The sequence below is a fragment of the Stegostoma tigrinum genome, chromosome 36, assembly GCF_030684315.1.
Source record: "Stegostoma tigrinum isolate sSteTig4 chromosome 36, sSteTig4.hap1, whole genome shotgun sequence".
Classification (NCBI taxonomy): Eukaryota; Metazoa; Chordata; class Chondrichthyes; order Orectolobiformes; family Stegostomatidae; genus Stegostoma; species Stegostoma tigrinum.
In genome coordinates this window covers 6318376-6333536 of record NC_081389.1, presented here as the reverse complement: position 1 = coordinate 6333536, position 15161 = coordinate 6318376, and the positions used below count along the sequence as shown (strand labels likewise).

The 15161-nt window shown below is 44.7% G+C and overlaps 1 protein-coding gene across 1 annotated transcript in view; it reads left to right on the top strand.

Annotated features, from left to right (window-relative positions):
* The window catches only part of malt3 (MALT paracaspase 3), a 115918-nt gene that overhangs the window by 59568 nt on the left and 41189 nt on the right, over positions 1-15161 (top strand). Inside the window, exon 10 of the mRNA XM_048520939.2 lies at positions 36-239. Coding sequence (XP_048376896.1) covers positions 36-239 — 204 coding nt within the window. The remainder of the gene's footprint in view (positions 1-35; positions 240-15161) is intronic.

The following is a 15161-nucleotide window of genomic DNA, read 5'->3' as shown; positions in this document are numbered from 1 at the left end:
ATCCACCAATAACGTTTTACTCCCATGTATTTCAGCGACTGACAAAGTGGCACTGCTGATTGGGAACATGAACTATGTAAATCACCCCAAGCTGTTAGCCACAGTAATCGATGTCTTTGAACTGTCGAACCTGTTGCACCAGTTAAATTTCCGCGTGGTTTCCCTGATGGATCTGACCAAAGAGGAAATGCAGAGTGCAGTCAAACAATTTCTCCAGCTCCTGGACACTGGTGTATATGGTAAGCCAACGAATGATGCATTCCCACTTCATTCCAAACACAGTCCTTGTCAACAAAGGCAATTTGTTTTAAAAGGCGTGTGCAAACAATGGAACAGGAATTGTTTTGAACTTGCCCGAAATTCTTCGGTGGGGTGGGCCTGTCCAGGTTCTGTGCTCTTGTCTCATGTTCCTTCATGCTTCCCCTGTTTTACTCTTAGATGTTCCAATCTAGATATGGCTTGACCTGACCTTCAGAATAGTTAGAGAAATTTCAGTGATCAAATAGAAAGGCTCGCTCTTTCCTTTGTTTACCTTTTGTGCAGATTTGATTTATTATTGACACATGTACCTGGATGCAGTGAAAATTCTTGTTGTATGTGCAGCACAGGCAGATCATGTCATACAAAGTGTATTAGGGCAATGGAACAGAGCAACAAATACAGTGTTATCGCTGCAGAGAAGATGCACAAAGGGTGAAATCACCGTTTAAAATTTGAAAGGTCCATTCGGAAGTTTAATAACAGCAAGGAAGAGGCTGTCCTTGAATCTGTTGGTACCCACCTTTAAGCTTTAGACCCTTCTGCCCGACAGAAGAGGTTGGAAGAACTTATAACTGGGGTGGGAGGGGTCTTTAATAATGTTGGCTGCCTTCCTGAGTCTGTGAGAAGTGCCAGTGGAGTCGATGGATGGAAAGTTGGTTTGTGTGATGGACTGGGCTGTGTCCACAACTCTCGGTAGTTTTTTATGGTCCTGGGCAGAGCAGTTGCTATTCCAAGCCATGATGCATCTGGATAGAATGTTTCTATGGTGCATCAATAAAATTGGTAAGTGTCCTTACGGATACGTTTAATTTCCTTAGCCTCCCAGGGGAAACAGAGACGTTGGTATCGCTTTCTTGACTGCAGTATTGATGCGGGTGGTCCAGGACAGATTGTTGGTGACTGTCACTCCTAGGGCCCTGATGCTATCGACCATTTTCACCAACATGTAGAACCATGGATGAGCCTGTAGGAAATGCAGACTGCAATATGAAGGAAATGGCAGTTGGGAAGCTTATACTTAGCCAAGTTCAATTGACTGGACTGTGCACTCGCTGAGAGATGTACTTGTGCTGTGCTGCTCTGGGGAGGTCACCAGGAAAGGTCACGTTGACCAGAAATGATTGGGATTAGTACCGAGTTGAAGTTTACAAGAAGTGGGCACAGATGTAACTGACCAAATGGCCTCCTTTTTGTGAGTGAAGCTGCTTGATTCCAGGATGGATAGATTGAGGGGGCTGGGTCAGTATATTCTAAAACCAAAACTCATGTTGAAATATTCAGGATGATCGCAGGGATTGGTGCATGAAGGATGTTATGGTGAGGGGAGTTGTGGAGTTGGTTGGTTTGGGGCTGTCTAAACTCAGGTGATTGCAGACTCTGGCTAGAGGAAGATCATTTTTCATTGAGATGAGGAGGAATTTCTTCATAGTGAGGGGTTGAATCATTGGAACTGTCTACTGTCTCAGCGAATGGTGGAGGCTCAGACATTTGAAAATGTATGAGACATACAGATAGGATTTAGAGATGTCGAAGACATCAAGGGGATATGGCTTTGACATAGAAGGTCAACCATGATCTTGAGTGGCAGAACGGACCCAAAGGCAGAATGGCCTACTCCTGCTCCTATTTCCTATATTCCTCTGACTATATGGTTCAAACAATGTGGTGTAGATTGGCAGCTGTTCTCACCAGGTATTGGTCTGGAGATACTTGCAACAGTCGTTAAACTGCCTCTATCCAAGTTGATGACAGAAGCTCACACTTAGGAGGAGTATTTTGTATCTGTTAGTCGGGAATAAAGAGGAATTCAAAGTCCAAAACCAGAGATAAGTTCATTTATTTAGCAATCTGCGTTTTGACAGTAGCATCTACATTCATAAATGAAAAGCCTGAGGTTCAGATTAATATAGTAACAGAGTTCATAATAATTGCCCATGTCATTCTGCATTTCCAAAATTATGATGTGTTTAGGGGAAGGGTCAGTGAGCAGATTGGTCAAGACTGAAGTATAGGGTGGGAACATGAATTTCCATATACAATCCAACCCAAAATCTCAATGGGGGTTGTGGTGGGGGAGTGCTGGATGAGTGTAAGACACACCTGGCACCCTTCTCATGCTTTTATGCGTTTGCTGAAAAATCCCAAAGAGGGAATGCTGCGCCCAAACAACACTAATTTCTCACTCCACAATACTGAAGACCTCAGAACTGCATTGAAGAAAGGTAATTGAGCCCAGAGAAAACCTGATTATTTCCAAAAATATCCCCCCCATGGAACAGAAAGATAAAATAGTATCTTTAGCCCTACCCTTCCTGGGGGCTTGTTGGTCTAGCAGACCAATGGTTGAGGTGTTAATTATTTGGGTATGTTAATTATTTTGGTAAGATACACCAATGAAGGGTATTGTTTACTTAAGAATCTAGAGTACTTATAAAGAGACTCACAAAAGCACATTTTAATTGGAAGTTTCTTTTGGGAGCTTATCTTAAGTTACACCGCTCCTTCATGGGGCTATTTGGTTTAATTTGAGTTAATTTCTTTCATGGCTTTATCTAAAATTGCACAAAGTAAAACCAATGGCACAAACTAAATTTTTAATTTGAGCCTTGTAAAATTCCTTTGACACTTTTTCCCGTTTGTATTTTCTAATCAACCTGTTTGGAGAGAGTACGACACACCTGTGGAATTAAGTGGGACTTGAACGTAGGTCTCCTAGCTCAGAGCTAGGAACATTACCGATGTGTCACATAAGCCCCCTTCCTTTAGGATGGTGATTTGTCATATGGTGTCCATTTAAGGTTCAATTAAGTTGATTTGGTTTAATCTTAAGAAATGAGGAGAAAATGCTGGGACACACGAGTATGAAGAGAAGAGACATCAAGATTGGGGAGTGTTGCTGAACAAAGAGACCTTGGAGTGCAGGTTCATAGTTCCTTAAAAGTGGAGTCACAGGTAGATAGGATAATGAAGGCAGTGTTTGGAATCCTTAGCTTTATTGGTCAGTGCATTGAGTATACGAGTTGGGAGTTCATTTTGTGGCTGTATGTGTCACTACTGAGACCATTTTTGGAATACTGCATTCATTTTTGGTCTCCTTGAGGGTTGACTTGAAAGGGTTCGGAGCGAGTTTACAAGGATGTTGCCAGGGTTGGAGGGTTTGAGCTATAGGGAGAGGCTGCATAGACTGGAGCTATTTTCCCTGGAGCACTGGAGGCTGAGGGGTGATCTTACAGAGGTTTATAAAAATGCGAGGGACGTGGATTGGATGTAGTGTTGAGGTCTTTTCCCCTAGGTAGGGGAGTCTAAAACTAGAGGGCATAGGTTTAAGGTATGACAGGAAAGATCTAAAAGGGACCATTTTCACGCAAAGAGTGGTGCGTGTATGGAATGAGCTGCCAGAGGAAGTGATGGAGGCTGGTACAATTACAACATTTAAGAGGCATTTGGATGGGTACATGAATAGGAAAGGGTTAGAGGGGTATGGACCAAATGCTGGCAAATGGGACTAGATTTATATAGGATATCTTGTTGGCATAGACAGGTTGCCTTGAAGGGTCTGTTTCTGTGCTGTATATTTCTATGACTGTAAGAATGTTATCATTTTACTTGAGTATACTACAGAAGTCTGGTGTCATGTGGCACTGGCTTGCAATCAATCTAATACGAAATGTTCGTATATGGGCCATGCACGCAGAGAGTGCAGTGCAATTTGACAAACTGTGATGTACATGTCAACAAGTCCACTGCTTGGGTCAGGATGGAAATTCTCTAGTAGTTAGTGATATTAAAATTCTGTCACTGGATGTGAATAGCAATATATGTTGCAGGATGTAGACTTTGAGCTACGATCAGTGATACGTCCTTGAACCCTTTCATTGTAACCAGAAAATGCCCAGTTATCAAAATGCTCCTGTACTCACTTGATAGCTGCAGTGAGAAAACACCACCATTCATGGTCATTAGCAAGTAACCATTTAATCATTAGTTATCAGTCAGTATTGTGGCTACTGAGAGGCTGCTTTGGGGGGAATGGCAAAAACTGCCTTGCCCACCAATTTGGATCAGCATTTCAGTCCAAACTGCCTTCCTGTAAGACGGCAGAAATAACATGCGTTCATATAGCACCTTTGTATATTTGTTACATTTTCTCTTCGATGACTCTTCATTTTTAATTCCTCTCTCTCTGTCATCAATCCCTGTCTGTTGGTGGGGGCAGGGGAGGGGAGCTGAATGGCCTCACCTTCTTTCTGTTCCTGTATTTTGATCTCTCAGCCATCACCATGAGAATGGGTTATTCACATTATCATTCCGTTGTTCACGGAACCTGAAGACCTGTTGAGAAGTTTCCACTTCAATTCTATAGATCAATATCAATACATCACTGCTAATTATAAACAGTGACATAATCGACCGAGATCTTGGAAAGTTATCTCAAGCTCAAGTCCCTCCATCTGTTTCTCTCATTTTCCGATGGGTAGATGTCTATACATAGTGTGGTATGTGTTCATGAGGTTGTGAGATTATTGAGAAGCTCTCCATCAACCCTCTAACCCAGTCGAACTCCGCCATGCCAATAGAGGTGGAGCACAGCGCAGAGCTCACGCAACACAGATAATATACACAAAAACAGGCCACGGAAAGAGCCAACCATCGTCCCTGTTCTTGAACAGTGCTTGGCATTAGCCAGAGTCCCTGAGACCAATTCTGCTGAGGGGTGGGGTGGCAGGGGGTCTCCAGACCTCAGGGCTGTCCTAAGAAGTTTAACGCCTGTATCTCATCCTAAACAAGGGCAGAAAGAGATTGTTGGCTTGTTTTTGTTCAGGCGTTTAGTCGCCATGCAAGGTGACATCATCAGTGGAGCCTCTGATGAAACAATGTTATTCCACTGTACTTGGAATTTATACTGTCTGGTGTGTTATGGTGAGTAGTGTCATTTCCAGTTTTAGAACATAGAACATAGAACAGTACAGCACAGAACAGGCCCTTCAGCCCACGATGTTGTGCCGGCCATTGATCCTCATGTATGCACCCTCCAATTTCTGTGACCATATGCATGTCCAGCAGTCTCTTAAATGTCCCCAATGACCTTGCTTCCACAACTGCTGCTGGCAACGCATTCCATGCTCTCACAACTCTCTGTGTAAAGAACCCGCCTCTGACATCCCAACTATACTTACCTCCAGCCAGCTTAAAACTATGACCCCTCGTGTTAGCCATTTCTGCTCTGGGAAATAGTCTGTGGCTATCAATTCTATCTATGCCTCCCATTATCTTGTATACCTCAATTAGGTCCCCTCTCCTCCTCCTTTTCTCCAATGAAAAAAGTCCGAGCTCAGTCAACCTCTCTTCATAAGACAAGCCCTCCAGTCCAGGCAGCATCCTGGTAAACCTCCTCTGAACCCTCTCCAAAGCATCCACATCCTTCCTGTAATAGGGCGACCAGAACTGGATGCAGTATTCCAAGTGCGGTCTAACCAAAGTTTTATAGAGCTGCAACAAGATCTCATGACTCTTAAACTCAATCCCCCTGCTAATGAAAGCCAAAACACCATATGCTTTCTTAACAACCCTGTCCACTTGGGTGGCCATTTTGAGGGATCTATGTATCTGCACACCAAGATCCCTCTGTTCCTCCACACTGCCAAGAATCCTATCCTTAATCCTGTACTCAGCTTTCAAATTTGACCTTCCAAAATGCATCACCTTGCATTTATCCAGGTTGAACTCCATCTGCCACCTCTCAGCCCATCTCTGCATGCTGTCAATGTCCTGCTGCAGCCTACAACAGCCCTCTATACTGTCAACGACACCTCCAACCTTCGTGTCGTCTGCAAACTTGCTGACCCATCCTTCAATCCCCTCATCCAAGTCATTAATAAAAATTACAAACAGTAGAGGCCCAAGGACAGAGCCGTGTGGAACGCCACTCACCACTGACTTCCAGGCAGAATATTTTCCTTCTACTACCACTCGCTGTCTTCTGTTGGCCAGCCAATTCTGTATCCAGACAGCTAAGTTCACCTGTATCCCATTCCTCCTGACCTTCTGAATGAGCCTACCGTGGGGAACCTTATCAAATGCCTTGCTGAAGTCCATATACACCACATCCACAGCTCGACCCTCATCAACTTTTCTAGTCACATCCTCAAAGAACTCGATAAGGTTTGTGAGGCATGACCTGCCCCTCTCAAAGCTGTGTTGACTGCATTTAATCAAGCCATGCTCTTCCAGATGGTCGTAAATCCTATCCCTCAGAATCCTTTCTAACAACTTGCAGACGACACTCGTGAGACTTACTGGTCTGTAATTGCTGGGGATTTCCCTATTTCCTTTCTTGAAGAGAAGAATTAGATTTGCCTCTCTCCAGTCCTCAATTACGACTCCAGTGGAGAGCGAGGATGCAAAGATCTTTGCGAGTGGCGAAGCAATTGCATTTCTCGTTTCCCAAAGCAGCCGAGGACAAATCTGGTCTGGGCCTGGCAACTTGTCAATCTTAATGTTTGACAAAACTTTCAGCACATCAGCTTCCTCTATCTCTAGCCATTCCAGCATGCACACCTGCTCTTCAAAGGTTTCATTCACTACAAAGTTCGTTTCTTTCATAAAGACAGAAGCAAAAAACTCATTTAGGGCTTCTGCTACCTCCTCAGACTCCACACACAAGTTCCCTATGCTATCCCTGATCGGCCCTACTCTTTCTTTGACCATTCTCTTATTCTTATTTTGATCTGTATATGTGGGCCAGGACACACTGCAACACTTCATAACTATGCTGGGAAGAGGACGAATACTCACACAAGATCCTCGCTTTAAACGGATATTCCCGCAACTTCATCCATAGATGTCTACATAGCAGACAACAACAGGAAGACACAGTGTGCCCTAACACACTGGCCACACTGCCTTACATCAGGAACATATCAGAACTGACAACCAGACTCCTAAGACCACCAGGAATCATGGCGGCCCTTAAGCCCACAGCCACAGTACGACAAACACTCACAAGGATTAAAGACCCCATTCCCACAACATGCAGAACGACGTGGTTTACAAAATACTGTGCAACGGCTGCCACAAACATTACAGTGGACGGACAGGAAGGAAACTAGCCATCAGAATACACTTACGTCAGCTAGCAGCAAGACAGCACGACAAACTCTCCTTTAATATCGGGACACTCAGACAGTGAAGGCCATCAATTTAACTGGGACAAGGTAACCAGAGTAGCCCAATCCAAATATAAACATGCACAGGAATTCCTAGAGGCATGGTTCTCCATCCGTACTTCAGTCAACAAACATATAGAATTGGATCCCATATACAAACCCATACAGATCAAAACTGGAAGTGACAGTACTCACCATAACAGTATACCAGACAGTATAAATTCCAAGCAGAGTAGAATAACATTGCTTCATCAGAGGCTCCACCGGATGATGCCACCCAGCACGGCGACGAAACGTCTGAACGAAAACAAGCCAGCTCGGCATGTAAGTCAGCAACCTCACCCACAACCCGAGCTATAAATCTTTGCCAAGACTTTAAAGGACAGAAAGTATAACCTTAAAAAGGAAGTGTGATGATGGCTTTCCTTCCTGTTCCATCACTGTCTAGCACCCCTCCAGCTGAAGAATATACATTGTTTTGTACAAAAGGAATGAACTCACTGGGCCGAGGGAGTGACTGTTGGTAATATCAAGGAAGAAATTACATTTTTACAGCACCTACCTAAAGATCAACAATTCGTACTGCAGAGTAAATTACCTGAAGACCATGTAAGAATGCCGTACGAAATACTATTTCATAAGCTTGTCTGCATTGTAACCCCAGAAACGTGGCAGTTGATTTTGCTCAGATCAATCCCTCTGGCAGCTATTTTTAAGGGAGTCCTGGCCTGTCATGCATTTATCCGACCCACTATTTAACTCCCATTAAAGAAATGAGTTGTGTGGATGCACTGGAGAAGCTGGGGCTGTTTTCTATAGAGAAGAGTAGGTGGTGAGGGGAAATTATTGAGGTGTTCAAAATCATGAGGGGCTCTGGGCGAAGGAGACATTGACAGCTGGAAGAATCAGAGAATCTCTACTGGGTAGAAGCAGGCCATTCAGCCCGTTGAGTCCACACCAACTCTCTGACAGTTGCCCAAGGATGAAATCGAACCTGGGTCCCTGGTGCTGTGATGCAGCAGTGCTAACCACTGAGCCACCGTGTGGCCCAAGGAAGAGAGAGATGTACCTTGACTAATGAAAGAAGCAATGGTGACATGAGGAAAATGATTGTTATGCAGGGAGTGTTCAGGCTCCAGAGCGCACTCCCCGAGAACGTGGTGGAAGCAGATTCAATTGCAACATTCAAGAGGAATCTGGACATTTATGAAAGAGAAAAATATTCGAGGCCAGTCTGAAAGGGTACTGAATGGGTCTGTGCTCCTCTGGCAGAGTTCAGGCACAGATGTGATGGGCTGAGTAGCCTGCCTCCTATGCTAGTAACCCTTCTGCGATCATCTTCTAACCAAGTGTGGAGCAGTGGGGACTGCTCCTGGGGATAGGCTGAACCAGATCTCGGCCTCCCCCACCCATTTTCACCTTTGTGAAGGGATGTGGATCTGAAGAATTGTAGGAGATAATTCTTCCTGTCTCATGGAAAACTGTCCAGCATTAAGAATATATAAAGGAGTAGACATGTATCAGCAAACTGGCCTCATTGCTCTGTGTGACCAGAGGATTAGTCCCACTGAACAGTAGTGACTGCCCCCGGCACCTCATTGTCAGTGAAATGACAGCAGCTAAATGACAGGCTCTCTGTCAAGGCTAATGGTATGTGCTATTTCTGGCTTGTCGGTGTTTCAAGTCCGTGTTTGGTAATTGGGGAGGGAACGAAGGAGAGAGTGAGTACTCCTCTCTCCATCTCACATTATTTGTGTGGCCATCACTGGTAGAGGCTAAGCTCCAGTTCTTAGACAGAGCAGCTTAGAGGTGTTGACAGGAAACAGCCTGCTCCACTTACATGGCCCTTTCTGTAGTTTATTCAGTGAGAGGTATTAACTTAATAGAATGCTCAATATAGAAACAGGTTGATCAACCCAATTATTTTAATCCATTATGGGACATGACATATTTATTGCCAGGTGCAAATGGTCCTCAAACTGAGTAGTTTACTAAACCATTACAGAGGGCACTTAAGAGTCAACCACATCACAGTGAGCCTGGAGTCACAAGAAAAGGACCACAGATTTCCAACCCAAAATGGCATTACTGAGCCAGATGGATTTTTACAACAGTTAACATCACTGACTCCGTCAAATCCTGATTTATTAATTGAATTTAAATTCTACAGTTTGAGCTCCTGTCCTCTCAGCATTAGCCCGGGCCTTTGGATTATTACCACTACACTGTTTCCCCTTGGTCCACACTGTTCAGTCTGTATAGGAGCTTGGCTCCAGCATCTTCATCAAACTGTGTTAACAAAGGCTTCTTTTCCCTCTTGTGTTTGTCTGACTTCCCCTTAAACACCTCTACTTGTCTCACCTCAACCGGACAATTAAGATGGTGAATTCCACATTCAAACCACTTGCCAAGTTAAGACATTTCACCCCAGTCCCCCATTATTTGATGACTCTCATCTGTTTCTGGTTTGTCTGTCCCCACAGGTCAGCAGTAGTTTGAATAATTTGATGTATTTGGATTGTGACAATGGGGTTAAACTCTAATGTGTTCAATCACACACAACATAGCCTCCAAAACGACGTACACCTCACTCTCGGAGCTCTCATTATCAGTTTAAAGGGTGACTGAACAGCACCATTCATCATTCACCGCTCCTCAGATACTGAAGGACACTATGTCCAAATGCAGCAAGACCTGGGCAATACTCCTGTTTGGGCTGAAGAGTGGCACATCTCACAAGTGCCAGGCAGTGACCAACTCCAAGACAAGACAATATCCATCATCCTTTGGTATTCAATGGTAACGCCATCTCTGAATTCCCCCACCATTAACCTGGGGGTTACTATTGACCAGAAACTGAACTGGACTAACTGGTTAAATGCCATATCAATAAGACAGAAGCTAACCATAGCCCACTATCAGTCAGTGACGTTACCCCCATTGCAGAGGTTATAATTTACCAGAAACTCAACTGGATTCGCCGCGTATAACAATGGCTTTGAGAGCAGACCAGAGGTCTGGAATCCAACATCCAATCCTGACTCCCTGCTCACTATCTGTGGTGCGCAAGTCAGGAATGTGGTGGAAGATGTAAGGTAGCATGATGAGCATGTTGGGGTGTGTAGTGTCTTCCTGGTATTGTTTGTGTATTAGGCATCTTCTGACCCAATCTTTTGGATATCCATTGTCCTTGAATACCTGGAAGAGGCATTCTGCTTCTTCTCAGCGTAGTTCTGTGTTGCTGCAGAGTGTTGTTGCCTATTTAAATAATGTTTTCGCACAGCTTTGTTTGTGTGTGTTACCATGGTTACAGTCAATTCAGTAGTTGGTCAGTGTGTGTGTGTGTTTCTTGTGCACCTTTGTTAGGAATTCCCCGTTGGTCCTGTGTTCCACCATAACGTCCAGGAATGGGAGCTGTTTGTTCTTTTCCTCTTTCCACGTGAACCCGATCCCAGTGAGAGTGCTTATTGGTTTGTTTCTCCTCTAGCTTGGCCCGTTTAATAGTGACGAAGGTCTCGTCTACGTATCCATAGTTTCGGATGGATTAGGGGAAGGGGCACGTTTTCAAACCTCCGCGTCACTGCCTCGGCTATTAGTCCGGAGATAGGTGATCCCATGGGTCACAGTGGAGCGCTACAAGGATCAGTGCTGGGACACCACTGTTTACAATATGTGGCAATGACTTGGATGAAAGAGCTGCCTCTTTTGAGGCCCTACCTATCCGCTATTATCAGCAAATATGTGTGATGAGGTTACAAAATGCCTGAAAAAGGATGTGGATAGGTAATGTAAGTCAGCAAAAACTTTTGGATGCAATGTTATAAAACTGTAAGAAATAGGAACAGAAGTCGGCCTGTCGGCCCCTCACGCCTGCTGTGCCATTCAATAGGATCATGGGCTGTTGTGATATCCCTCGCTTCCGCTTTCCTGCATTTTCCCCATAATCCTCAATTCCCGTATTGATGTGTACAAATGTGTGGTTTGTCAGGAAGAATACAAGAGCAGAATACAGTTTAGATGGAGTCACACTGTGGAATGCTGCACTGCAGAGTGATCTGGGTGTCCTCATACATGACTCTCAAAAAGTTAGAATATATGTACAGAAAGTAATTTAGGGAGGCAAGTGGAATGTAACATTTATCACAAGGTGGTATGATAAACTAAGGAAGTATGCACATATTATTCTGGAAGTTTTAGACTGGATTCTTTAAGCAATGATCTCATATGTACACACCCCATCATGAGGCAGTGAGCTGCATTGCAAGGATATGACGTATGCCTACCGAGATGAGAGTGAAATATCCTAGCCCACCATCATGAAGGAGATCTCCTCTGGCATCCTGTTCAACCATTTATCCCTCAACAAGGATTGTACAAAGCAGATTATTGCCATATGTGAGAATTAGCAGTGAACAAATTTGTAAATCCCTTTCATATAGAACATAGAACATTGCAGCACAGTACAGGCCCTTCGGCCCTCGATGTTGTGCCGACCTGTCATACCGATCTCAAGCCCATCTAACCTACACTGTTCCATGTACGTCCATATGCTTGTCCAATGACGACTTAAATGTATCTAAAGTTGGCGAATCTACTCCCTTTGCAGGCAAAGCGTTCCATTCCCTTACTACTCTCTGAGTAAAGAAACTACCTCTGACATCTGTCCTATATCTTTCACCCCTCAATTTAAAGCTATGCCCCCTCGTGCTCGCCATCACCATCCTAGGAAAAAGGCTCTCCCTATCCACCCTATCTAACTCTCTGATTATTTTATAAGTTTCAATTAAGTCATCTCTCAACCTTCTTCTCTCTAATGAAAACAGCCTCAAGTCCCTCAGCCTTTCCTCGTAAGACCTTCCCTCCATACCAGGCAACATCCTAGTAAATCTCCTCTACACCCTTTCCAAAGCTTCCACATCCTTCTTATAATGCGGTGACCAGATGACCAGAACTGTACGCAATACTCCAAGTGCGGCTGCACCCGAGTTTTGTACAGCTGCAGCATAACCTCTTGGTTCCGGAACTTGATCCCTCTATTAATAAAAGCTAAAACACTGTATGCCTTCTTAACAGCCCTGTCAACCTGGGTGGCAACTTTCAAGGATCTGTGTACGTGGACACCGCGAACTCTCTGCTCATCTACACTGCTAAGAATCTTACCATTAGCCCTGTACTTTGCCTGCCGGTTACTCCTACCAAAGTGCATCACGTCACACTTGTCTGCATTAAACTCCATTTGCCACCTCTCAGCCCAGCTCTGCAGCCTATCTATGTCTCTCTGCAACCTACAGCATCCTTCATCACTATCCACAACTCCACCGACCTCAGTGTCGTCTGCAAATTCACTAACCCATCCTTCTACGCCCTCATCCAGGTCATCTATAAAAATGACAAACAGCAGTGGACCCAACATTGACCCTTGTGGTACACCACTAGTAACTGGTCTCCAGGATAAACATTTCCCATCAACTACCACCCCCTGTCTTCTTTCAGCAAGCCAATTTCCGATCCAAACTGCTATATCTCCCACAATTCCATTCCTCCGCATTTTGTACAATAGCCTATTGTGGGGAACCTTATCGAACGCCTTGCTGAAATCCAGATACACCACATCAACCGGTTTGCTCTCATCTGCCTGTTTGGTCACCTTCTCAAAGAACTCAGTAAGGTTTGTGAGGCACGACCTTCCCTTCACAAAACCGTGCTGACTATCCCTAATCAATTTATTCTTTTCTAGATGATCATAAATCCTATCTGTTATAACCTTTTCCAACACTTTACCAACAACTGAGGTAAGGCTCACTGGTCTATAATTACCAGGGTTGTCTCTACTCCCCTTCTTGAAGAGGGGAACCACATTTGCTATCCTCCAGTCATCTGGCACTATTCCTGAAGACAATGACAAGTTTAAGATCAATGCCAAAGGCTCGGCAATCTCCTCTCTGGTTTCCCAGAGGATCCGGGGATAAATCCCATCTGGTCCAGGGGACTTACCTGTCTTCCCCTTCTGAAGGATTTCTAATACCTTTACCTTGTGAACCTCAATCCCACCTAGTCTAGTAGCCTGTATCTCAGTATTCTCCTCGACAACATTGTCGTTTTCTAGAGTGAATACTGTTGAAAAATATTCATTTAGCGCTTCCCCTATCTCATCTGACTCCACACACAACTTACCACTACCAGCCTTGATTGGGCCTAATCTTACTTTCGTCATTCTTTTATTCCTTAAATACCTATAGAAAGCCTTAGGGTTTACCCTGATCCTATCCACCAACAACTTCTCATGTCTCCTCCTGGCTCTTCTGAGCTCTTTCTTTAGGTCTTTCCTGGCTACCTCGTAGCCCTCAAATGCCCTAACTGAGCCTTTGCGTCTCATCCTAACATAAGCCGCCTTCTTCCTCTTGACCAGAGATTCCACCTCCTTCATAAACCACGGCTCCCGCGCTCTACAGCTTCCACCCTGCCTGACAGGTGCATACTTATCTGGGACACACAAGAGCTTTTCCTTGAATAAGCTCCACATTTCTAATGTGCCCATCCCCTGCAGTTTCCTTCCCCATCCTATGCTCCCTAAATCTTGCCTAATCTCATCGTAATTGCCTTTCCCCCAGCTATAACTCTTTCCCAGTAGTATACACCTATCCCTTTCCATCACTAAAGTAAACATAACAGAATTGTGATCGCTATCACCAAAGTGCTCACCTACTTCCAAATCTAACACCTGGCCGGGCTCATGACCCAGTACCAAATCTAATGTGGCTTCGCCCCTTGTTGGCCTATCTACATACTGTGTCAGGAAGCCCTCCTGCACACACTGGACAAAAGCTGACCCATCTATAGTACTCGAACTATAGTGTTCCCAGTCAATATTTGGAAAGTTGAAGTCCCCCATGACAACTGCCCTGTCTGTCTCACTGCTATTGGGAATCATCTTTGCTATCCTTTCCTCTACATCTCTGGAACTATTTGGAGGCCTATAGAAAACTCCCAACAGGGTGACCTCTCCTTTGCTGTTTCTAACCTCAGCCCATACTACCTCAGTTGACGAGTCCCCAAATATCCTTTCTGCAACTGTAATACTGTCCTTGACCAACAATGCCACACCTCCGCCCCTTTTACCATCTTCTCTGTTCTTACTGAAACATCTAAATCCCGGAATCTGCAACAACCATTCCTGTCCCTGCTCTATCCATGTCTCCGAAATGGCCACAACATCGAAGTCCCAGGTACTAACCCATGCTGCAAGTTCACTCACCTTATTCCGGACGCTCCTGGCATTGAAGTAGACACACTTCAATCCAACTTCTTGCTAGCCGGTGCCATCTTGCTTCCCTGAAACTTTATTTTGGACCACCCTACTCTCAACCTTTTCTATAGTCGAACTACAATTTTGGTGCCCATCCCCCTGCTGAATTAGTTTAAACCCACCCGAACAGCCTTAGCAAATTTCCCCCCCAGGATATTGGTACCCCTCTGGTTCAGGTGAAGACCATCTTGCTTGTAGAGGTCCCACCTACCCCAGAAAGAGCCCCAATTATCCAAGAATCCAAAACCCTCCCTCCTGCACCATTCCTGTAGCCACGGGTTCAACTCCTCTCTCTCCCTATTCCTCGCCTCACTAGCACGTGGCAAAGGCAACAAACCAGAGACAACAACTCTGTTCGTCCTAGCTCTCAGCTTCCATCCTAGCTCCCTGAATTTCTGCCTTAAATCTCCGTCTCTCTTTCTACCTAT